General features: G+C 45.2%; 1 protein-coding gene across 2 annotated transcripts in view; it reads right to left on the bottom strand.

The window, feature by feature from the left end:
- Positions 1 to 1,086: 1,086 nt before the first annotated feature.
- ANXA3 (annexin A3) overlaps positions 1,087 to 24,360 on the bottom strand; it is a 32,727-nt gene continuing 9,453 nt past the window's right edge. For both annotated transcript variants that reach the window (XM_054990218.1, XM_054990219.1), the window contains exons 3-13: positions 23,708 to 23,795; positions 22,028 to 22,122; positions 20,024 to 20,137; positions 19,390 to 19,480; positions 14,134 to 14,213; positions 12,907 to 12,963; positions 11,625 to 11,718; positions 10,230 to 10,325; positions 7,845 to 7,903; positions 2,444 to 2,566; positions 1,087 to 1,492 (exon numbers count right to left, since the gene is read on the bottom strand). In XM_054990218.1, coding sequence (XP_054846193.1) covers positions 1,433 to 1,492; positions 2,444 to 2,566; positions 7,845 to 7,903; positions 10,230 to 10,325; positions 11,625 to 11,718; positions 12,907 to 12,963; positions 14,134 to 14,213; positions 19,390 to 19,480; positions 20,024 to 20,137; positions 22,028 to 22,122; positions 23,708 to 23,795 — 957 coding nt within the window. In that variant the 3' untranslated portion in view covers positions 1,087 to 1,432. The remainder of the gene's footprint in view (positions 1,493 to 2,443; positions 2,567 to 7,844; positions 7,904 to 10,229; positions 10,326 to 11,624; positions 11,719 to 12,906; positions 12,964 to 14,133; positions 14,214 to 19,389; positions 19,481 to 20,023; positions 20,138 to 22,027; positions 22,123 to 23,707; positions 23,796 to 24,360) is intronic.

Genomic DNA, 24,360 nt, shown 5'->3' with positions numbered 1-24,360 from the left:
ACACAGGAAAGCCAGGCCCACAGGGGGATTAGCAACCCTAGTAAACTTTTAGGAGAAGACTGAGAGGGGCATTTTACCGCAGGACACATTCAATGACTCCCAATAGCAACTACATACTGTTTAGAATTTAAGGGGTGAGGACCAATCAGGCCACATACACACATGACGTCAGCGTTCCAACTGTCTCGGGGTGGGGGGGAATGAGGTGTGGAATGTTGTGAGGCCCAATCAGCCACATATGCAAATGACCATGAAAGGCTGGCCCAATCAGGGAAGACTGGCCAAGCTGGCAGTGGGCGACGGCACAAGCAGGCAGCAGCCTGCCAGCCAGCCACACAGGGAAGCTGTATCCCTTTGGGAAAACACATTGTACCCCTTTTTACCCCCTTGGAGGGTGAATTTCTTAAAATCCCTTTTTAATGGGTGTTGTTTACATCACAGAAGGAATGTTCTCCCCAAATTTCATGTTTCTAGGTCCAGGGGTTTGGGCTGGGCGTTGATGAGTCAGTCAGGACACTTGTCTTTATATATATAGAAGATGTTTGTCACCTTGCCGTTAAAAATGCCTGAGGTGGTAGAACATTGCTGAACTTTAGGTACCAGTGATCAGACTTTGTATCAAGAAGCTTCTTATGCACTTTTCCTTCGCCTCTTGCCCCTTCTCAATTCTTCTGCTCCTCAAGGAAGTCTTTCCAGCCTACTACGCAAGATCACTTCTGGAAGCAGAGGGGAATCTCACTCTCACAGCCTCCTTGGTTTCAGAAAGTTTCAGAGACAGACTAATTTCAGGTGCTTGGGGTGTGGCTTAATACCCCCCTTACTTTCCTCCCCCAATTCAAGAGTTGCCCAAGATCCTTGTACTCTAGAGAAGTAGGGGATTAAGCCTGGGGTGTAAAATATGTACTCAGCCACCAATATACAGCCCTTTCCCCCTCACATTGAGTCAGATCACAGGATCCTGTCCCTACAACACAGCTCGAAAACCATCGTTGGCTGCACGCCGCTCAGAAAAACAGCAAATATGGGACTTTGCAAACACAATTGGGCAAGGATAGCAATTTTTTAAAAAAGCTTCATTGAGAGAGCCAGGATTCCATTTCTTTATATTTTCTCACTCCTTCCAAACAGATGGCAACCTCACACACGACAGCAATTTCTGCAGCACAGGCAGATATGGCCTATAAAATTCCGAGTGTGGGTTTTCCTCCAGCTCCTGGTGTGTGGCGAAACGAGCGTCATCGATTGCTTGAAGGGCTGCGCTCCAAGAAGCATCTGTTTGTTACGAGGCCTAATGAAAAAGCAAACCCAGGAAGAGCGTCGGCAATTTTTCACTTGCGTAGACATTTCAGAGAGCCAGGACAACAGTGGGGAAGAGTGGGGATGGGGGGGGGTGCACGTGGTGGCTCAGCACTTCTCTCGAGGTTTCCCTGCATCAGTCATCTCCTCCACAAATCTTCAGCAATGTGGTTCTGTAATCTCCAGAGGTGTCGGACTGCAAGGAAGAGAGAGGGCAAGAGGTAAAGTTCCACACGTGAAGCTCTCCTGTGCAGAGTTAGACCAATGGTCTATCTAACTCCGTACTGGTTTCTTATTTATTTATCATTTATTTATGTTATTTATATTCTGCCTTTCTCACTAAGACTCAAGGCGGATTACATAGTGTAAGATTAGTACAATTAGTGGCAAGGACAAGGGCAGGCATTTCCATACAGTGTCAAGAACATTTCCATAAACAACGTCATGGGATAAAAGAATGTAAGTTTACAAAGAAAAAGTATTAGCAAGGATCCAGTATGGGGTTGAGGAATTGCTGAAACAGAACATAATCAATTCTAGGACTTACATCAAACAACATGAAGCGCAGGTAGCATATAGGAGTACATTTTTAAAGCAACAGATAATATGTAAGGCAACATAATGGTGAAATCTATGGTTTCTAAGTCATTAGCGAAACATCTGGGATCCCTTTCCTACAATACTTCCCTCCTATCTGAGTAAAAAAGCCTTTTTGAATAATTCAGTTTTGCATTGTTTGTGGAAAGCCAGGAGGGTGGGGGCTCTCCTGACCTCCTCAGGCAGGCCGTTCCACAGGGTAGGGGCCACCACAGAGAAAGCCCGTGTACGGGCTGCTGTTGGTGTTGGGTCTTCCAAGCAGAGAACGCCCTTTCCCCTTCACATCAGACAGGCTATGACCAGAACATGCCATCATGTTCAATTAGTCCTGCAAAGCTCATGAAATAAAAAACAAATTATAATTTCCATCGTAGTCGAGCTGGCTGCATGGAGAGCCTTTACCTTAATTCCATTCCTAGCCAAGCGTGGCATGTAGGGGGTCTCGGGTGAAAAGGTTTCCCTAAACTCCCACTTCACCCTCAACATCCTAAGTATCTTTTCATGAAGCAGACTGACACGATGACATCCGAGATGTCCTTAAAATACTCACTTTAATAGCAGAATACAAGGAATGTCCATACAGTTTTTTATATTCAGCTCGAATATCCAAGAGGTCGATTTCGGACCTGGACACCATGACTCTGTTCAGAGTAAATTCATCTGTCCCAGCCCCCTGTTAGCAAGGAAGGAGGTAAATTATTTTTCATGCGTCTACCTCAAAAACAGTCTGAGGTAACCTGGAACATTTATAACATTTCATAAAACGATCTTGAATTCCAAACACAAAAACGTTATTTCAAAGCAAAAACAACTGCCGGCGTTAAGTAAAACCAAACCCACTGGCTCTCTAGCTGTGTTCCCCAGTGCCTCCTACTGATGTTTCATGCCTTCTTACTTGGGCCTCTACAATGCAGGCTAGAATCCTCCAATCTGCCCATCCATATTTATTTAAATTCTTTATACCCTACCTTTCGAGCCAATGACTTCCAAGGGGAAATTAAACCAGAGAGAGAGAGAGAAAAGCATGCCGCCAAGCAAAACCTGACGCCTTACACAGGTTGGACACTTGTCAGCTTCCCTCAAGTTTTGATGGGAAATGTAGGCGTCCTGGTTTTACAGCTTGGCTCTCCATTACAGCTGCAAGACCAGGGATGCCTACATTTCCCATCAAAACTTGAGGGAAGCTGACAAGTGTCCAACCTGTGTCATTCATCACTTGTAGCTTGGCTCTAAGGGATGGGGCTTCCCCTCACCGGGGCTAATGGAATGCAACTTCCACTTCATCTTTTGGCAATGAGATAACTAAGAAAAATGCTGTTCTTAAAACAAAGTAGTAAATGCGGAGAGTTACGTAAATCAGTAACAAAAGCAACAAACCGTGACATGCTAACGAAATAAAGACTTATAAACTTTAAGACTTTATAAGTCTTTATTTCATTAGCACATCACGGTTTGTTGCTTTTGTTCTTAAAACAAAACCAGGCCCTTCAGTTGTCTCCTCCCCGCCATGGACACCAGACCGGCTCCCAAGGCCAGTGCGAGCAGGTCCGAGTGGAATTCATGGATGACACTAGCCGCTCGATCATTCGACAATGTGAAAGGCCCCGTCCGGGAAGGAGATGCGTTGACGCTGCTGGAATCCGTGCAGGAGGCTCGCTGCTTGCGCTGATCCATCACTTCCTGCCATACCCCCACCCTTGTGGTCTCTGTTGCTGCCTTCCAGCCGAGGATGGCTGAGACTTTGGATGCAATTGAATAAAGTGTCTATGTCCCTTCCCCCCCACACCAAAAAACACAGAAGCCAATTGGCACCTTAAAGACTAACACCGATTCCATTATGAACTTTCATGAGTCAGAGCTCACTTCTTCAGATGCTACGAAGAGGAAATCATATTCTACGTGCTGGGGCTGTTTTTTCCAATTCCTCAATCCCAGCCCCTCTGCTTAGTTTTGTTTTGTTAGGAATCTTTGCCATTACTGTGTTTTGTACTCTGCTTGCTCACTGACTGAGTAGTCTTTCTCAGGCCTGTAATCTGCCCAGCTCCACTGCATTCTCCTGTTTCACTTGGAATCTTTGCGGTTAGATTCATATGTTTATATCACGCTTTGTAATTTGCTTGTTGACTGGCTGAATCGCTCTTATATTTGTAATCCACCTTGAGTCCCAGTGAGAAAGGTGAACTATAAACGAAGCTAACAATTGTTGTTGTTGTTGTTAGGAAAATTACAGGAAGGATGGAAGGAAGGAAGGACAGACGGACGTGAAATGAGTTGCAACCGACTGATGGCGACCTCAACCTTGGGGCGTTCTAGGCAAGAGAAAAAGCAAAGGTGGTGCGCCATTGCCTTCCTCTGTGAGCTTAACCACACGAGACTAATTACACGAGGACGCTCAAGTGAAGAGAGATGCAATGTTAGCCAGGAAGCATAGTTTGAATTTCACCTCCTTCTACAGAGCTGGCAAGATCACTCCTCAGAGGTTTTGTTAATTTCCTCTTTGCCTCCTCAAAGGCTCTGTCAATTATTAACAAACCCTCGAGGAATGATCTTTGCCAGCTCTGTAGAGAGGTGAAATTCAAACTACACTTCCCGGCTTACATTGCATCTCCCTTCACTTGAGCATCCTCCTGTAAACCGTCTTGTGTGGTTTAGCTCTCAGTAGCAACCCCAGCTTTCCTTAGTGGTCTCCCATCCAAATACTGACTATGGCTAAGAAGTCAAAGATACTATGCAAAAATATGACTAAGCAGAAACAACAATTGTTAACGGAAATAACGGATTGTGAAGTAACAAGTAAGGTGAAATATTTGGGAATCGAACTGACTGCTAAGAATATAGACTTATTTAAAAACAACTATGAAAAATTATGGACTCAGATAGAGAGAGATTTGATTAAATGGAACAGACTAAATTTGTCATGGTTGGGAAGGATTGCAGCAGTTAAGATGAATGTGTTACCAAGAGTAATGTTTTTGCTACAGACAATACCAATCATCAGTGACTCTAAGCAATTTGAAAAATGGCAGAGGAAAATATCAGACTTTGTATGGGCAGGCAAGAAGCCTCGAGTGAAAATGAAAGTTTTACAAGATGCAAAGGAAAGAGGCGGAATGCAACTGCCCAATCTAAGACTTTACCATGACGCAATTTGCTTGGTGTGGTTGAAGGAGTGGATGACGCTAAAGAATAAGAAATTACTAGCCCTAGAGGGATATAAAAAAATATTTGGATGGCACGCATACTTATGGCATGATAAAGTAAAGGCAAACTCGATGTTCCTGCATCACTATATACGGAGAAGTTTATATATAATCTGGAAGAAGTATAGAATCTATCTGGAAGAAGGAACCCCTTTGTGGGTAGTTCCATATGAGGTGATAGATCCGAGAGCTGTCGATAATGAGCAACAATGTCTAACTTATAAAGAAATAACTAGAACTGAAGAATCTAAACTCAGAATAAAGACTCAGGAGGAACTATCACCTTATTATGATTGGTTCCAGTATAGACAGATTAGAGATTTATATAACTCGGACTCTGTAAAGGGAGGTATACGAACAGAAAACTCGGAACTAGAGCAGACCCTTCTTAAAGAGGACAAGAAAAGAATATCTAAGGTATACCAAGCACTGCTGAAATGGTATACTGAGGATGAAATAGTTAAAGGACAAATGGTGAAATGGGCCATAAATTTCAACAAAGAAATAACAATGGAGGCATGGGAATACTTGTGGAAGACTACAATGAAGACAACGACATGCACTAGTATTAAAGAGAACATTTACAAAATGATTTACCGTTGGTACATGACACCAAAGAAGATTGCGCTAGGGAATTTGAACACTTCTAATAAATGCTGGAAATGCAGGAAGCATGAGGGCTCCCTCTACCATATGTGGTGGACGTGTGAGGTAGCTAGGCAGTACTGGGGGGAAATAATAAGAGAAATGAGTGAGATTTTACAATTTCAAATTAATAAGAACCCAGAACTCCTGCTACTAAACTTGGGAATGGAGGGAATTCCAGCCCATCATAGGACGTTGATATTTTACATGACGGCAGCAGCTAGACTTTTGTATGCGCAAAAATGGAAAATACAAGAAGTGCCAACCATTGAAGATTGGATCCACAAATTGCTGTATATGGCAGAAATGGACAAAATGACAAGAAAATTGAGAAACCTGGACTCAGGACAGTTTAACACAGACTGGGAGAAGCTGAAACAATATTTGGAGAAGAAATGGGAGGTGGGAGGAGAACTGTGGCAGTTTGAGAACTACTGAAGTACAATAAAATGTAGAGGGGGGTGACTTTACCGGGGAGGAGAAGAGGCAAAAGAGAATTTCTAAGCAGTTATGATATTAGATTGATATATATAGAATAATAATTAGAATATTGATAGAAAATAATTAATCATAAGGGTTAACTATAAGGATTGATTAACTAATAATATTTTTTTTGATTCTGTACAGTGTACCAAACTGAATATGTTTATTTGAAGTTGTATATGAGTCAAATTGATTGATATCATATATAGACTTATGATTGAAGGGGAATAGAAATACTAATGTAAACAAATATAACTAAAATAGAAAGAAGAAGATAGAATGAATAACATATAGAGTATAAGTTAAACTGGCTGATTTATATGAATGTATGGTTTACATAGTTTATGATATATAGAAATATTTGAAAGTGAAATAATGAAAAATGGGATAAATTGTTTATCCATTATGGAAAAAGGAACTCATAGTCAGGGTACAGAGTATTAAAAATAGTTAAAGAAGTATTGCTTAGAATAAAGGGAGAATATATATTTGTTAGATAGAGGAATATATAAAGAGTAAGGGAAAAGGGATAAAGGGTTGGAAAACTGTTGGAAGTCAACAAAATGGGGGGGAAAGGGAGGGGGTTAGAAATTGGGAAATGGGAATATTGACTGTAATGTGTAAATATTTGATTCTAACCCAATAAAAATTTTTTCAAAAAAAAAACCAAATACTGACTATGGCTGACCCTGCTTAGCTCCCATGTCCTGACGAGTTTGGGCCAAAATGGGCTATTCAGGCCGCTAAAAGGAGTAAGCTCTGGAATAAATGTTATCGGTTTTTATGGTGCCACAGGATTTCTGCTTAATTTTGCTCCAATAGACTAACACAGCCAGTCGTCTGAACTGAGCATGCAAGACTGTGCTTAAAGCTCTTCCCCGGCTGTCTGGTGTCCCTGCCACTGTCCTTGCGGGATACACAGTAAGCTCCACCCAGAGAGCCTCCAAGTGGCTGGAAGCTCCCTGCCAAGCAAGATGGCGTCTTATCCAGGATGACATTAAAGGTGGGATGGAAGTAGGGTTGCCAGCCCCAGGTTAGGAAATTCCTGGAGATTTCAGGGGAGGGAAGGTTTTGGGGAAGGGAGGAATCTCAGCAGGGTATAATGCCATAAAGTCCACCCTCCAAAGCAGGGGAACTTATCTGTGTAGTCTGAAGATGAGCTGTAATTCCAGGAGATCTCCAGACCCCACCTGGAGGCTGGCAACCTTAGATGGAAAGAGGACTGCCATCTCCCCTTCCTGCCCACGTACCTTTATATCTCCCAGTGCAGGAGGAAAGGGAGCAGCTATGGTTCCCCTTGCACATCTTCTCCCTGCTACTGGGGTTCACCACTCCCTCATCGGCTGTGCTGCCTTGCACTCCAGGCATGCCACACAGCAGGTGAGAGAGGAAGAAGGACCAGACCAGACCAGACCAGACAGCCAGCCAGTGGGAGGAGTGGGGCTGGAAGATTTAAAGATGCCTATCCCAGAACAACAGATGCCAGAACCAAACAGGAGTAAAAAAGCAAAGCCTTCATCAAATAATGCGGGAGAGCAGGCGAATGCTTTACTTCAGGAGGTGGGTAGTCCAATTACCCTGGGCATCACCCCCCCCCCACCAACTACATGTAGAAAGGCTTACCTTCAAAGCCCCGCGCAGCCTTTCAGCGAAGAACGCAGGAGTGTTGTTTGCACATTTAACTAGCAAAGGGAGAAAAAAAGACTTAAAGTAGATCCATCAGGTTGTGTTTTCTGTTGGGCAACCCTTGAACTCACATGTGGACAGCTTTGCAGAAAGGAGTTACTGAAATGACACACAGGGGGCTTGCAAAAGATTCAACAGGCGTTCCCTTGCAAGCCACACGCGGCATAGCCGAGTACTTTTGGGGATACTTGTAGTTAGTGTGTTTTTGTTCCTACTGCCCCCATGTGGTTAATTATATAAATTGTGTTTCCTGAGAAAATTGTGCAGACTCCGTTAGGGGAAGCAGTATTTGATGGAACGGTGTGCAAATATAATTAACCATTTTTTGGAAAGTGTCATACCCCCCCCCCCAAATATGCTCCCCTGCAAGAAATCAACACAATTCCAAAGCAAGAGCACCACTTTAAAAGGAAAAAAGAAAGACCTATCAGCATTGGTTTTCAAAATCCACACACCTTCACATTTTGGTGGTAAAAATGGAGTTTTCAAGGGAGAAATGTTAACTACTCCAAACCAAAATAGCTACCGAAAAAGTAACCCAAAATATTGAATTCTACTATAGACCTAACTGTAGACCTAATTTCCATTGTCAAACTAAAAATCAAGGCATTGTTCCTTAATCCAAGAGAAAGAATACAGATCTGGATAAGGTCTTAATATCTGGGGCCACCAAGATGTAAGAATACAATGAGGTACCACTTGCTTTCCTCCGAAATGAGTGGAAAGGGTAAAGAGAACAATGGCAAAGCTTTCCACTTTTGACCCTGTAAGGGGCTGAAGCCCCCAAGTGCTGTACAAGGTACAAATCCCCCCCCAAGTACCCCCATCAGGTAGAAGCTACTTATTAGCATACAAGAGCCATGGAAACATGTGCTGTGATCCAGTCCCCCCTTGGCTGCAACATCTAAAGATTCCTACATAGCTTCCTGGATCCCTGTTTCCCTTCGGCATCATACGCAGAGGGAGGGCTGCATAGAGAGGGCAACCACAGAACTCCCAGGCCATGTAACAGTTCAGCTGCCAGCCCCCATGTCTGCCCATGCCAAATGGGAGAGAGGGAGAAAAATCTTTGTCTGAAAAAACAGCTCCCCCAGTAAAAGGTCTACTGACACCATCCCTTCTGCTCTGATCTGGGTACTTCTAGCAACCAACAGCAGGGTTGGGGGTGGAACATCATGGCTGGGTGGCACCACCACCAGCATGATGATGTCAATTCCAGGGAAAACCGGAACGTGATGGCAAGTAGCTCTAGGAATCACCAGAAACTATGCCAAAACCATAGAGTTTCTGGTGATTCCTAGAGCTACCTCCAGAAATGTTGTCATGCTGTGTACACTGGCTATTTTTTTTTATTATTTCCCCCCACTGTCACTTGGAATGGCAACAGGCAAAGAGGGCTTGGGATGGAGAATTCCTCCCCCACACCAGGGCTTGGCAACTCAAATCAGGAATCATCCACATGGTAGATGCCAGGACAAATCTGCTCCTGGAGACTTTTATGTGAGTGTTTGGGAGCTTTGCATTTGTGGTAGCATCTGGGCTCATTGTAGTCCATTGGGCTCACCCAGCTGTAGGCCTGCAGGGATGGAAGTACTACTTCACACAAGTAGTTGTAAGGTTCTTAGGTCCCCCTAGCAACCAGCAGAAGGTAGGAGGACAGAAACTTACTGGAGGCGGGACACGTGATCCTTGTTTCCACATGATGATGTCACTTCCGGCGCAACCTGGAAGAGTCGGCATTGTGCTGGGACCGATTCTTTAACACACCACCCAAAGCTAAAGAGTGCTAAAAAATTGGCTCCAGCACAACAACATTGCTTCTGGATCGTGCTGAGGTGTCATCATCACATGGATCACATGACACACACCCCATTTCGCTGGCCTGCCTCCTCCCACCAATCAGCAACCAGAGGTTTTAATTGCCAGGACATGGCCTTCTATAACCAAGCCAAGGTAGTTGACTTGTGGAATTCACAACCACAAGAGATGTGATGGAGTTGTTTTTTTTTTAAAGGAGAGATTTAGGGAGGATTGGCCTACCCTTAGCTGTTAGCCATGACCTTAGTTGTTAGGTCCCATGACCACCAAATGGGACCTCTGTGTTCAGAGCCAGAATGCCTCTGATTGTCAGATGCTCGGAAGTCATCTGCAGACAAGACCTGTTTGTTGACTTGGCTTGCACACTTCCCAGTGGCATCTGATTATCCACCACTAGAAACATTATTCTTGAACTAAATGGACTGCTGTTCAGATCCAGTGTAGCAAATCTGGTATTCTTATGTTCTAACAGATCTACGGCAGCTCATCTCCTGTCCTGCTTACCAATGGCCAACAACAGATCCTCAAAGTGTCCCGACATCTCACTCCTTATACTGTCTTCTATATTCTTCCCGGAGAGGTTTTGGTATTCAGTAAAGGCTTAGAAAAGATGGGGGAAATCAAGAACGTCAGCGGCATGAGCTTGAAAACATGAGAACAAACTTTAACGGTGTTTTTTGTCCTACACCCCAGGCTGTATGGAATTTGAGAACATAGGAAGCCAATTCCCTCCCTCCCATAACACAATAACTCAGGTACATGCGGTGATAATAATAACAACATTTGATTTTTATATTGCCCTTCAGGACAACTTAACGACCACTCAGAGTGGTTTATAAAGTGTGCGTTATTATTATCCTCACGAAAATCACCCTGTGAGGTAGGTGAGGCTGAGAGAGCTCTGAAAGAGCTGTGACTGACCCAGAGACCCAACCCAGCTGGCTTCAAGTGAAGGAGTGGGGAATCAAACCTGGCTCTCCAGATTAGAGTCCTGCCGCTCTTAACCACTACACCAAACTGGCCGGTAGATTTGGGAAAGATTAAAGAAAGTCCTTTCACATGATACATAATTAATTGATGGAGTTCATTGCCACTTAATGGAGGTGACACCTACTGCCTTAAAATGAGGATTAGATAACTTGACTGAAAGGCTGACAAGAGCTAAGATAGATTTGGGTCCAGTAGCATCTTAAGACCAACTTGATTTCCACAGTATGAGTTTTCAAAAGTCAGAACTCCCTTCATCAGATACGAGGAGTAGAAAAAGGAAAGAGTCCTTATAATCCAGGTAGGGGGTTAGAGGGATATTGGAGAGCTCTGATTGCCAAAAGCTCACACCTTGGAAATCTACTTGGTCTTTAAAGTGCCACTGGACCCAAATCTTGCTCTTCTACTACAGACCAACACGGCTACCCACCCAAATGAGCTAACCTCATTGCTTAGAGGTGAAGTTCCTTCTACAGGCTGGGGCAGATGCTGAAGACAGGCAGTGCAGGATCAGGCAGTTGCCTCTTCTGCCCTCTGGATTGGCCCAGGGATTAAACCACTTTACAAGAGTAAGAGGAAACCGTAGCTCAGTGGAAGAGTCTCTGGTTTGCATGCAGAAGGCCCCAGGTTCAATCCCTGACATTTCCAGTTAAAAGGACCCAGTAGGAGGTGATGTGAAAGACCTCTGCCTGAGACCCCGGGGAACTGCTGCCGGTCTGAGTAGACAATACTGACCTTGACGGACCAATAGTCTGAATCAGTATACAGCAGGTTTGTGTGTTCACGCGAGTGCATCAATGCATTCAAAACACAATCGCCGTAAGTTCAGATCTCGAAACATGACAAACCAGATACCTCTGCCCGCCTAAAGCATGAATGGAAGAGATGGAACTCAGCGGACCAGTGTCTTACTATGTCTGAGCTGCGGCATGCTGCTAAAGCACAGAATCTCTATGAATTTGTCTTCATCGGTGCCCCATCTCTTCTCACCCGCGTTGTACAGGATCTAGAAAAAGAAAAGAAGCCAGTGAGCCTCCTCCTTTCATCCTTGTGATGTCTGAAGATGTAGTCGTTTGGGGAAAGTACCAAGGAGCTGATCTATTCACGTCACCATGGGTGATGAGGGGACTTCAGCATCCTGTTACGTTCTCCCTCCAGGGATCTTTGAAGTGTGGTAGACCGATCTAAATAAGCTTCCATCATATACCCAGATTAAGTCCAGAATCAGTCCAGATTCTTCAGGCCACAGCAAGCTGAGATGTGATCCCCAACATGGGTGCTGCAATGCTTGCCAATACGTTTCTTCGATGCGACGCTTGCTTTAATGGGGATAAAACCCAAAATGTCTTGAATGGAACGGAAAGAAAAAAACCCACGGAGCATTGGGTCTTTCGTCTCCAGGTGACTGACAAGCACAGTGCAGAGTCTTCCCTCACCAGGAGCATCACAGCTGTGCACCCTTATTGTGCCCATAGACTCAGACTCTGAGCTTGTCACCTTCTCCCTGTGGCTGCCCAATAAGCAAACCTCCCTGTTTGGTGGCAACAAGCTCAACCGTCTCCCGAACAGCACTAAATTTATGGCAAGACACAGAAATACCTAGCAACTGCCAAAATAGCAAGCCTCCTCTCTGTAGCAAAGAAGGTTATATAGCCTCAGAATGGAAGGAACCCAACTCACCCTCACTAAACCAATGGCATAACAAACTATGGGAGCATTTAGCTCTTGAAAAGACCTCAGATAGCCTGGCAGACTCAGACCTCATAAATCGGGTTCCAACATCTTTGACGAGTGGTTTCCTTTAACTGAAAAAAATGTCGTCCTACTCAATTGAACCCAAGAATTGTAACAACCACATTCTCCAAATGATATGATTGTACTACTAAACCTTTGTTGTTCTCTTAGCTTCCAATCTCTTTCTAGTTTGATATAGTATATAAACAGGGCTTTTTTCTGGGAAAAGAGGTGGCGGAACTCAGTGGGGTGCCCTCGGAGAAAATGGTCACATGGTTGTCCTTAAACAGAAAAGCTTCAAGGGGAGATTACAATGGGAGATTGCTGAAGTGGAGTTTATTCACAAATTCAGAACAATGGACACCCCCCCTCCTGGGGGGCAGGGCTGAACAGAGGATTCTTATCCAGGAAATGTCCCAAAGTGGGGCTGCCTGGCCGGCTCTTTTCTAAATCGGCATACCTGTGCGTCATTCTTGGCAAGATGAGCATCCACAATTGGGCTTTCACTTCTCCTGCTCTGCAATCAAAGTAAGAAATGAAACCGTTGAAAAGCACACACAAGGAAACGCACAGAACATTTACCAGCTAGACACAATTTAGTCCTCCCCTGTCCCAGATTTAAAAAGGAGAAGAGATGGGGGAGGTCCTGTGGCTCACTGCAAAACATCGACTTTTGCATGCAGCAGATTCCGAATTCAGTCTCCATCACCTCCAGTTAAAAGGATCAGGTTGAGGGTGATAGAGAAAACCCCTCGGCCTGACACCTTGGAGTGTTGCTGCCAGCCAGAGTAGGTAATACCAGCTTTGACAGACCAAGGGTCTGACTCAGTCGGCAGCTTCATGCGCTTTCTTTGCAAAGAACACCGGAGACTTAGGGTATCCGTGTCGCATTCCATTTACTTGAAAATGCGCATGTCAAGATGGATTTACCAGGTGCATATAAAATGAAGGGCACTTTCAGATGATCTCACAGTTCCTGGCCAGGAAAAAAGGAAATGAAAATATTTCCCACCTAAAGAGACCCTGTCTAGTATTCCCTCGTGGTCTGAGGTGCCGCGACTGGCCAAGCCAAACGGCCTTCTCCATGGCAGCACCAAGGTTCTAGAACTTCCTCCCAAGCCACCTAGCTCTTGATTTTAAGTGGCAGGCTAGAACAACGTTGTAAATATGTAAGTATTGACTGCCAGAGCCCCTGTTTATTGGTCATAACCCTTCCAGACCAATTAATTTCTCTGGCGGCATATACTGCTAAGAAATAAATGTTCGCGGTATTATTCTTTTCCTGACAGGAAAAACTGGCCATGTTCTTAGGGCCTCTATGAAGATGATTTCAGAGCAGCTTCTGAGAGGAAAGGAACAAAGGCAAACCGGCTACATTCAAAGCTGGAAGGAGCACTCATCAATAGCCTGGGCAGAAATGGGCATTCGCAATTGCGCTTGTATGCAGTGAGCCACCCGGAGCTCCACACAGTTGCCATGGCTGGAAATCCAGCCCAGATGGGAGCCTTTCCTGGTGGCAGATGTGCCACGAGAGGAACCATGCCATCCAGTACAAAAGCTTGCAACCCAACGGGCAAAGGAAACGGAAGCTGAAAGGTCATGGAAAGAACTACTGGACAGAAAGAACCATTAATCGACATGGTGCGTTCTGGCCAATCACCACGGAAGCTGCCAAAGGACTGCTTACATCTGCCAGGGTCAGCAGGGCTTTTCGGAAGTTACCAGACGTGTCAGAGCTGATGTCATCACCAAGGCTCTTCTTATAAACTTTATGAGAGAAACAAAAAATTAGGAGGGAAATCAACAGTGACATCTGCCCACACAGAAAACTAGGAGCAAGAAAAGTGATGAATACCCCAGGAAAGATCAAGTGATATCAGGGTTGAAAATTTGTGAGGTAACTCAGTATAGATAACTCTGAGGGAAAATCAGCACGTGCGCAATCTTACGGTCTGTGTTTCAGATGAGAGTTCGTTAAGCTCTGCACAGTTACTTAATATGTTGAGAGACTTTTGTTCCAGTGTTTCCCCAAACAATTTAGTACACTTTGAGTATTCTCTTACTTTTTTCGGTTTACAGAAGGCTGGTACTACCTTCTTTCTAAGCCCCTTCTCTTAAAACACCAGTACCTGTCTTGAGTTTTTAACTGACTCTTAAGGTCTCCAAGGCAGTTTCTAACCACACCAGGCCAGGGATCTCTTCACTCTTCAGAGCTAACTCTCTGTTTGACTGGGCAGGGAAATTCTCCTCTCACTAGAAGATCTATCCCCTTTCTTTAGCCTGAATGGGAGTCTTCGCCTACTTCCCAAACTTCCTTGCCAACTTCCTCCCCAGCTCTCCTGTCTGTATTAAATTGCTCTCAGTAAGGGCTGAATTCCATAACTGTCAGTACTTGACTTCTCTCAGCTGGGTCTGAAATCAGACTCCCTTCTCCCCGGCATCCAGTTCAGAAATCTCTTTCTGTTCAGCTCACGCTACCCAATCAGATTCCTTGGATTAGCTGATCTCGGTTTCCGCAAAGAATTAACCCTGCACAGTCCTTCAGCTGTTTGTACAGCACTTCCAAGCTTTTAACAAATGCAGTCTGTCACACTCGCCCTCTCAGCCTAACCTACCTCACAGGGTTGTGGTGAGGATAAAATGGGTGGGGAGGGGAACCATGTAAGACATTTCAGTCGCCAATGGGAGGGAGGGAAGGAATAGTTTGCAGAGGAGCTAGCCCACAGCTGAATGCTTGTTTGCAGCACTGCAGAGGTGCTCACTTGCTTCCTTTCTCAGGTTAGGTGGAGCTGACTAGACTTCCAAGACTCGCAAGACACCATTTGAGGAAGGCAAGTGCCCTCAAATCCCATGGAATTGGTCTGCACAACAAAGTTCAAGTGAAGAAAGCCTGATTTCAATGGCAATGCAAAGAGCTTAGCTGTGCAACCTTGCTGAATGTGGGGGTCTTGTTCACACTGCGCCGCAATCTTGGAAAAGTGACTGCCAACATCTTTTCCACACTGTGACACTGAGAGATCTCTGTCTTTTGGTGCTACACCTTTGAAGATGCCAGCCACAGCTGCTGGTGAAATGTCAGGAACTACAATGCCAAGACCACGGCAATACAGCCCGGAAAACCCACAACAACCATTGTTCTCCGGCCGTGAAAGCCTTCGACAATACAAAGTGACTACAGTTGCTTACTTTGCTCTCTCGAGATCTATGATCCTTGTAGAGATTTCCTCATTTATTTACCGTGCTTTTATCTAACCCTTCCTCCAAGGAACTCAGGGAAGCAGATACGGATCTCCTCTCTTCCACTTTAGCCTCACAACCACTCCCCTGTGAGGTAGGTTAAACTGGGAAAGAAAGACCAGTCCAAGGCCAACCAATAAGCTGGGACGGGAGCATGTGTCTCCCTGCTCTCAAGCTAATATTCTAACCACTACACTACACTAGTTGGACAAAGTGCTGGCTTGCTAACTAAACACGTGTAGCCATCCAGTTTAAATGGCATGCTTCAACTTGCTCCACGCGAACACATTCACGTGTTCTTTATCAGTTCCTCCTCTACTAGTAAAAGTATCCCCGTTTTCGCCACCTTCCACATCTATTCATTGAAATGCACACCTTGGTGCTTTCTCACATGTTAAAGAAATGCAAATTGGTAAGTCAAAGGAGCCTACAGTACTTGTTCTCGCAGCGAAAATCACCTGTAGATGCAATCACACAAAGGGAGCTCTTGTGAAAGCGGCATTCACATGCGCCAAGCAAGAACAGCCTGCATGTGAATTGAGGACTGCACATACAACCATGCACTTGAGCATCCCCAGGTAATTCACAATGTGCATTTCCACTCTGAGTGATATGGGAAAGTCCTTTGCCTTCAGCCAGGCCTGAGTTCCAGTGCATGCGTTCTCCTACCACTCTCCTTTCAACACCTAAACTTCTCACCGCTTGCCTATCAATGGCTTTTTAGAGCACAATTCTGCCTGCGTTTTGGCAGGGCGAAAATGAAAAGAGAAGCTGACTGTTCCTTATAGTTCATGATTACTCTGGCTGTCACAGAGGATGATGAGAAGAAGGGGGGTAAATAATGACAGTTTGGGGAATTGCAAGCACACATTAGCTGATTATGACAAGCTGGATCCAGACTAAAGCTTCCAATAGTGGGATGGAACTTGCCTGCCCCTTCCCAACTGCAGCAGCCTGATTTCCACCCAAAGGAGCCTGGAGGAACGGCAAGAGGGGAGTCTGCAGAGGGAAGGGTGTGGAGATACGCCATTTTGTTTGTGGAGTTAACTTTCTGTGGGCTGCAGAGGGGAGGGGCCCGTTCTGGAGTAGAATGTGATTGGAGGGAGAGCAAGTCAGTTGGTGGAGGGGAGTTGGAAGTTGACAGTTGGTGGCTGAGGAGTTGAGGGAGAGATGGCTCTGAGGGGAGAGGGAGATCTAACGTAACCCCCAGGTATCAAAGTATCGGGCCTACCCTACACTACATCTAATTAGGGCATAGGGGTTTCTGTTTCTGTTTTATTATTCCTTCTGTTCACTGTATATTTGCCTGTGTATAGTTAGAAGTTAAATAATTGAGTTTTGGAATTTATGAAGAAAGCTCTTCTGTTCCACATAGTCCCCCAACCGCTTGGGCCCACTAGCAGAGGAGGGAGGTTAGAAGGTTGTCCCGCCTAACCAGGACCCCATACAGGGACAGTGGTGGCAGCAACTACCCAGAGACAGGGAAGGGAGGCAGCCCCTTCAGGTGCCTGGCCAGAGGCAGAAAGGGAGGGGTAGGCAGAGCGGGGTCTACCAGTGGGAGGAAGGGCCCTGTTCCGCCACAAAGGGCAAACTGGTGGAAATGTCCAACTTCATCTGGATTTGTCAAGGCCTGACAGGATCCAACCTGATAGTGACAAGCGTCTCTTCCACTTCAATCTGCAGAATAACTGATAAAGGCTTTTTGGTTTGTTGGTTTAGCAATTACAGAAATAGGCACATTTTTTTTTATCATGAATCCCAGGAATCTTCGGTCCAGGCCCAACATCCTAGAAACTGCATTAGTTGCAATGCAGACCTAAGCAGCGTTACACCCTTATCGGCCCATTGACTTCAAGGGTCTTAGAAAGGCAGAACTGTGCATAGGAATTGTTAGTTCCACAGCACTATTAGCCAATTGCTTCTTCTGTCTGGTTGGATCTATTTGGCCTTAAATGTGATATTTTGAGAAAAGCAAAATTATGATTTACAAAAAGCTAAATTAAAGATCCTCTAGCCAGCTGTGTCATATCCCTGGAAAGCACAACTGTGAAGTTAATGGATGATCATTTACTCTCATGCATGGGGGGGGGGTGGAGAATAGCCTCAGGGCAAGTCCATTAATGACTCAATAAGCTTGTTCTTGGCTCTTGTTTTATTGGCACTGTTCAGCCTGCCCAGATTCTTATTAGCATACAATGCACTGGAGCTGGAATCTAAATCTACCCTCCACCCCTGGCTGGGCTTTATCCAGGAAAACAGCCATTAATCTTCCCGATTTTAATCAAAACAAGGGCTGCTCGGTGCACGAGCTGCACCTACTCCAAATATATACTTCTCTGGGTTGGCTGCATTAAACTCCCCAATCCATCTTGTTCAACTTCTTTAGAGCTCAGAAATTCGTCTTTTTGAAAAGCAGAAGAATCCCTTCCAGTAACCACCTGAGAACTAAAGCAATTTAGGATGGATTTGAGGGGCGGGGGTATCAAGAATTCTAGCAGTTAGGCTAGAATTTGTTTGTTGGGATGGTCCCACTGGAAACAAATGGGAAGTATGTTAGTCACGCTTAACGTGTTCCACTGATTTCAATGGGATTGTGACCAAAGTCTTGCTCTGCATACTAGAGAACAAGAGTATTGAGACCCAGGCCCCCCGGTGAGGGACTCCAGGTCTGAATGCACAGAAATCTCCCTGCAATCAGAAAATCAGCACAGCAAGAAGAAAGCTTCTGTCTTTCTCTCAGCTTGCAGTGCTGGATTTCTGTTTGCAGGGAATCTGGCACCTAGCAGATCATTCCAAAACAAGATCTGCCACCTGCAGCCTGAAGCAGCTCAGGCCATTCTTTGGGTCCCACTATCTCATTTCCACTTTATTCTGTAACCCAGGTCTCACTTTAGGATCTAATGGAGGTGGGAATAGCTGCTCTGAAACAAACAAGCCATTAAGGTTGGATGGTTAAACAACATAAAACTCCCCCCCAAAAAACGGAGATCCACAATAGCAGAAATGCTAAGATATTTTTTTATACACACACACACTCTAAAGCAGATTATATCATTCTGCACTCTCCATTTTATCCTCACAACAACCCTATAAGGGAAGTTAGGCTGAGAGCATGTGATTGGCCCAAAGTCACTCAGCAAGCTTCCACGGCAGAGTGGGGTTTCGAACCTGCGCCTCCCAGATCTTAGACCAAAATCCAATCACTGTACCACACTGGCTCTCTTAATCCAGAGGCACACGGAGTTGCAACTACGCTGCATATTCTACCTTCCTGGTAAAATCCAGGACGGGCTGTTCCACAGACTATATCTGCACATTGTAGTAATCTAAAGGATCCACCTACAGAAAGTTACATACAACATGCTTTCACAAAGTGCTTTTTTCATACAATGAGAACTGGAGCAGGGCGACTGCTGATGCTGTTAAATTGTTGTGACTTCTCCAGATTCAAAGAGACGGTCTTAAAACAGAGTCTGCCAGGGACTGGCCTAGCAAATGACTGGAAAAGCCACAGGAAGGGAGCCCCATTCCAGTGCAAGGGATTCGTTTTTCCAGGGCATTTTGGACAGCACTAAATGTCTTATCCTACAGGGATGTCTTTTGCCAATCTCCAGTTCACCCTGGCTACTTCATGCTTGCAGGCAAAGACAGAATGTCGATATGCCGACTGCTTAACTAAGATTCACCCCGTCAGAAATATCTTTACTTGTATAATATGCCTGGGCAACTTCCTTCATTTGCTTGTTATTCCTGGAAGCGAGGATTTCGATCAGCGTCTTCTCATCGGTCCCAGAACCCTTAAATACAAACAAGCGGAAAAGCCCTTGAGTTAAAATGGATACATATTTTAACCCAGAGAATGTATTAGGAAGGATCTCTTTATGGGTCCTGGATTTATCAGCCTCCAGAAAAAATGGGAAACCAATAAAATGATTTTTTTTAATTCTAAAGAGGAAACTATCAAACATTAACTCAAACAGCAGGGAAGGGAGACATTGGCCATGCCAATAGATTGATATTCTCTCATATACGGTAATATGATAATCTTTATTTTTGTTTTCAAAAAACAAAAGCAAGATCTAGATGGGTAGCCATGTTAGTGTGTCTGTAGCAGGAGAAAAGAGCAAGAGTCCAGTAGCACCCCTAAGACTAACAAAACTGGTGGTAGGGTATGAGCTTCTGAAGAAGTGAGCTGTGGCTCACGAAAGCTCCTGCCCCACCACAAATTTTGTTTTTCTTATAGGTGCTACTGGACTCTTGCTCTTTTCTACTGCTACAGAAGGAGCAAGCTACACACACCAGAGAATCCAGGAAGTGTAACATCACCTTTACAGACTTACTTTCATGGATTTCTTCAGCTGTTTAGCATCAAAAACCGCCGGAGGAGTTACAAGAGCCACCATAACATGCTCCAAATGGCCTGACAGATCACCCTTCAATGCATCTTTCAGATCCTAAACAAAACACAAAAGAAACAGAATACTTCTCGCTGCCAAAAGTCACATCCATAGCTTTTAGTACTAAAATATTACCAAAAGGTCCTCCCAGCCAGAAATCCAGCATGTCAGGAGGGAAGGCGCTACCCAATCCTGCTAGGCACATATCTCATGCAGAACTGGAGGGCCTGGCCTCTCTACAACCACCAGCAAATCCTCACCCCCCACCCCCCACAACTGATCGCTGATAGCACAAAGGGCCACACAACATCTCCAGGCAGCCCAGCATTGATTCAGTACAGACAACATTAATAAAACCCAGCTTCACTTCCTCTCTACTAGAGATGGGCACGAACCTGAATACGAACCAAAAAAAATCCACGAACCAACTCGGTTCGTGGTTTGCAAACCAGTGGTTCGTGGAAGTTCGTTTCCATGAACTTCCATGAACTGGTCTACTGCTACGTTTTAAAAGGCAATGCCCCTTTCTATGCCACTGCAAAGGCTAGAGCTGGCGGGCTGGGGTTAGGGTTTGTGGGCTTTGGGACGTTTAAAGGGCCCTGCTGCTTGCAAGTGGCAGGAAAGGGCCCTTTAAGCTATCAAATGTCCCTTTCCCTGCCACTGCTAAGCGGCCAGAAAGAGGCATTTAAACCCCACGAACCACTAACTGGTTCGTGAACTTGCCCCAGTTCGTGGGGGTCGTAGTTCCTGGTTCGTAAAAATGCCACGATCCACGAACCGCATGGTTTGGGGGTTATTGTGGCTCATGCCCATATCTACTCTCTACATCCTGACATACTTCCCTATTTTGTATGTTGCCATTCCTCCAAAGAGCACATATGCATATCCTCACAACAATCCTGTGAGGTAGGTCAGAAAGAGACAATAAGACTGCTTCGTGGAGACCTGAACCCTGTTCTTCCAAATCCAGTGTTACTCCTTAATGGCTTTTCCTCTTTCATAAGGAAGGGTCAAGGTATCTCCTCCCAGAGGGAGCCCCCTGCACAACTGGTTACTTTTTCTGGAAAACCCAACCTGCAGTTCAGTTGTTGAAGGCAGGGTTTCCTAATGGGTGCAGCTAGGCATGTGCATGCGTGCTGTTGAGGAAATAAGCTTAAATGGAACCGATGTAGTCTTTAGAAAAGAAATAAGAGTCCTTTAATGTAAGGAATTCCGCTTAGGATAGAAAAGAGTAGAGATAGCATTCTATGCTAGAATGCTGAGAGATGAAGGAGGCGTGTCCTGCTTTCATGGATGAAAGATGGAGAAGAGAGAGCAAGGAGAGGGGAAGGTGAAGCCGGAAGGGTCCCTCAGAGAACCAGTCTGCCCTTCAAAGGTCTAGCACCAGGAAGGTAGGAAGAAAGGATGAACCAACCCTTGATCTCTCCGCCTTGCTGACTCCCCATAGTCTCCCTGTGAAACCTAAGAGAAAATGAGTCTCTCTAAATGAGATGAATTAGACGGGGACCCTCAAGTGAAGAGAGGCGCAATGTTAGTCGGGAAGCCGAGTTCTAAAAGACAGATTGGAAGGCTTTGTCAATTTCCCCTCTCTACAGAGCTTGCAAATATTGCAGCTCAGGGGGGTTTGTTTATTTCCTCTTTGCCTCACCAAAGGCTCTGTCAGATTCACCTCCCCTTCCGGGAGCCAAAGAGGAACGATATTTGCAGGCTCTGTAGAGAGGGAAATTGACAAAGCCTTCCGATCTGGCTTTTTAGAGCTTCCCAGCTAGCATTGCACCTCCCTTCACTCGAGCGTCTTCATGTAATTCGTCTCGTTTAGAGAGGCTCAAGTGAAAAGGTCTAACCTTCCAACAGTTATCACCATGGCTCCGTAGACCAGAAACGTTTCCATTCCATCCCTGTATGGATGGACCCCTTTCTTGCTCCACAGTGTTTTTCAAACCATACCTTTCCTGAAGCCGCCTTGTACTCCTTCGCGATCATCTGTCGCTGCGCATTCAACCTCCCCGGAAGGATGTCTATTAGAGTTTTCTCATCCGTTCCTAAAACGAGATGCGCAACGTTGTCAACCAGAAGTGGCTGAATTCTCAAGCCACAAGCAACATAGCTTGCAGTTTTCTGTCATCTGTAACTTGGCATCAGCTTCCAACCCCAGATGCCAATCACTGGTATCAAGTCACAGCCAACTTACGGTGGCCCCGGAAGGTTTGCAAGACCAGAAATGAACAGAGATGATTTGCCATTGCTTGCCTCTGTGCAGTGACCTTAGACTTCCTTGGTGGTCTCCCATCCATGTACTAACCAGGGCTGACCCTGCTTCGCTTCTGAGATCAGATGAGATCAGGCCAGACTGGGCCATCCAAGTCAGTGACTACATGTATAGTGCTACCGATTTAAACAGTTGGCCACACTGTGGGCCAAGAGCCAACTCACAGAGGCCCTTACTGAGAAAAGAGAGAGGGCCAAGGGAATAGGGGAAACAGGGAGTGACGGAGAAACCTCCCCGAGACCCCAACCAAATAATCTAGCATGATGTTCATGTGTGTACTAAGACAACAAGTAATTGACTGGTTTCCAGATTAATTTGTCCAGTTAATTAAGCTTTATCTTGCTATCCTGAGGAGCACCCAAGGGCATTCAGTTGGCCTTCAATGGACAAGACAGACCCTTAATCTGACCTGCAACGGACTTAATATGATACAAATAATAATGTAATAGTAATAGTAATAGTAATGTAACACTGTGCTTATATACGGCTCTTCCGGACAGATCAGTGCCCCGCTCAGAGCAGTGAACAAAGTTAGAGTTATTATTATCCCCACAATACAGCTGGGGATCTGGGCTGAGACGGGTGGCTTACCCAAGGCCACCTGCTGAGCTCAGGGCAGCAGTAGCGGAAGTCGAACCAGCAGAGTGCTGATTCGCAGCCCAATCACTTAATGCCACACTCAGAGCAAACAAAGTGAGTGTTGTTATCATCTCCACAATACAGTTGTGGAGCTGAGGCTGAGAGGAAAGCCTTACCTAAGACTGCCTGCTAAGCTCATGGTAATACTAGGATTTGAACCAGCAGAGTGCTGACTTGCAACCCAACCACTTAACCACTATGCTACGAGCAGCTCATTAACAGGTCAATTAACAGGATACAAAGTCCTTGTGTCCACTACTAGGACTCTGCATCACTGATGGGCTGGGAGTTCCATGCTTTCCAGGCACGGACAGGCCCAATTAGAATCAGGGCAACAACATCCATGGGGACGGAGTTTCAGACTTCAGCAACTATTTATTCTGTTATGAAATTTATGTGTAGCAATTCGCTGGCACCATTCCAGGTCAGGAAAACAAGGGCTGGGTAGCCTGAAGCCCCTTTTTCGCATGCATCACATTTCTGACTTGGATCAGGCCCCTGTGCACTGGGGAACGTGAAACTCTCAAGTCAGGTGTGAACCATAGCCCTTGCGTATCGTGAGAACCAGCCCTTACATTCAACAAGGATGAGAAGGCAAAAATTGAGCTGCTTTATACTATGTCTTGTAGGCTGTTTTGACACATCAAAGCCACAAAAGTTGGCGGTCCAGTGAAGGCAAAGCGTGTCAACCACTGGAGTGAGGAACAGTGCAAGCTTACCCATTCCCCTGATTGCTTTCCGAATGGCCTCAGCATCTCTGGATGGATTAAAGCCTCCAACATTCTGGATTGTTCCTCGATTGCCAACCTAAGAACAAAAAAAAACAAACGAAAAGGATACAAAGATGAAAAATGAAACCCTGCCCTCAAGTCATAGTTGATTTATGGCAATCCCTGGTGGGATTTTCAAGGCAAGAGCCAAACAGAGGTAGTTGGCCATTGCCTGCCTCTGCAACCCTGGTCTTTGCTGGAGGTCTCCCATCCAATTACTAAATAAGGCTTACCCGGCTTAGCTTCTGAGATCTGACAAGATCAGGCTCACCTGGGCTATCCAGGTGAGGGCATACAAAGATACTCTTCTGGTTTTAGGCTCAAGAATTTCAGACACACAAATTAACTAAAGAGGGTCATTTCTCAATGACTGAACACCTACTGCTTTGCAAGTTGGAAGTACTGGAGAGTTTCCGCGTCATTTAACAGGTCATGTCAAACAGCTTCTGTTTTAGCTCTGTATTCATATTTCTGTTTGTTTCCAAATTATCTGCAATCTAAACCCGGTTGTGCTGTTTATTAAATGTCCCAGCTGTTGATCGCATTGACTTACACTGTGCAATCCACCTTGTGTCTCAGTGACACAGGTGGACTATAAATAA

Source organism: Eublepharis macularius, chromosome 10, assembly GCF_028583425.1.
Source record: "Eublepharis macularius isolate TG4126 chromosome 10, MPM_Emac_v1.0, whole genome shotgun sequence".
In the NCBI taxonomy this organism is placed as follows: Eukaryota; Metazoa; Chordata; class Lepidosauria; order Squamata; family Eublepharidae; genus Eublepharis; species Eublepharis macularius.
Note: the sequence above shows the minus strand (reverse complement) of the source record. Positions and strands in the feature narration are given on the sequence as shown.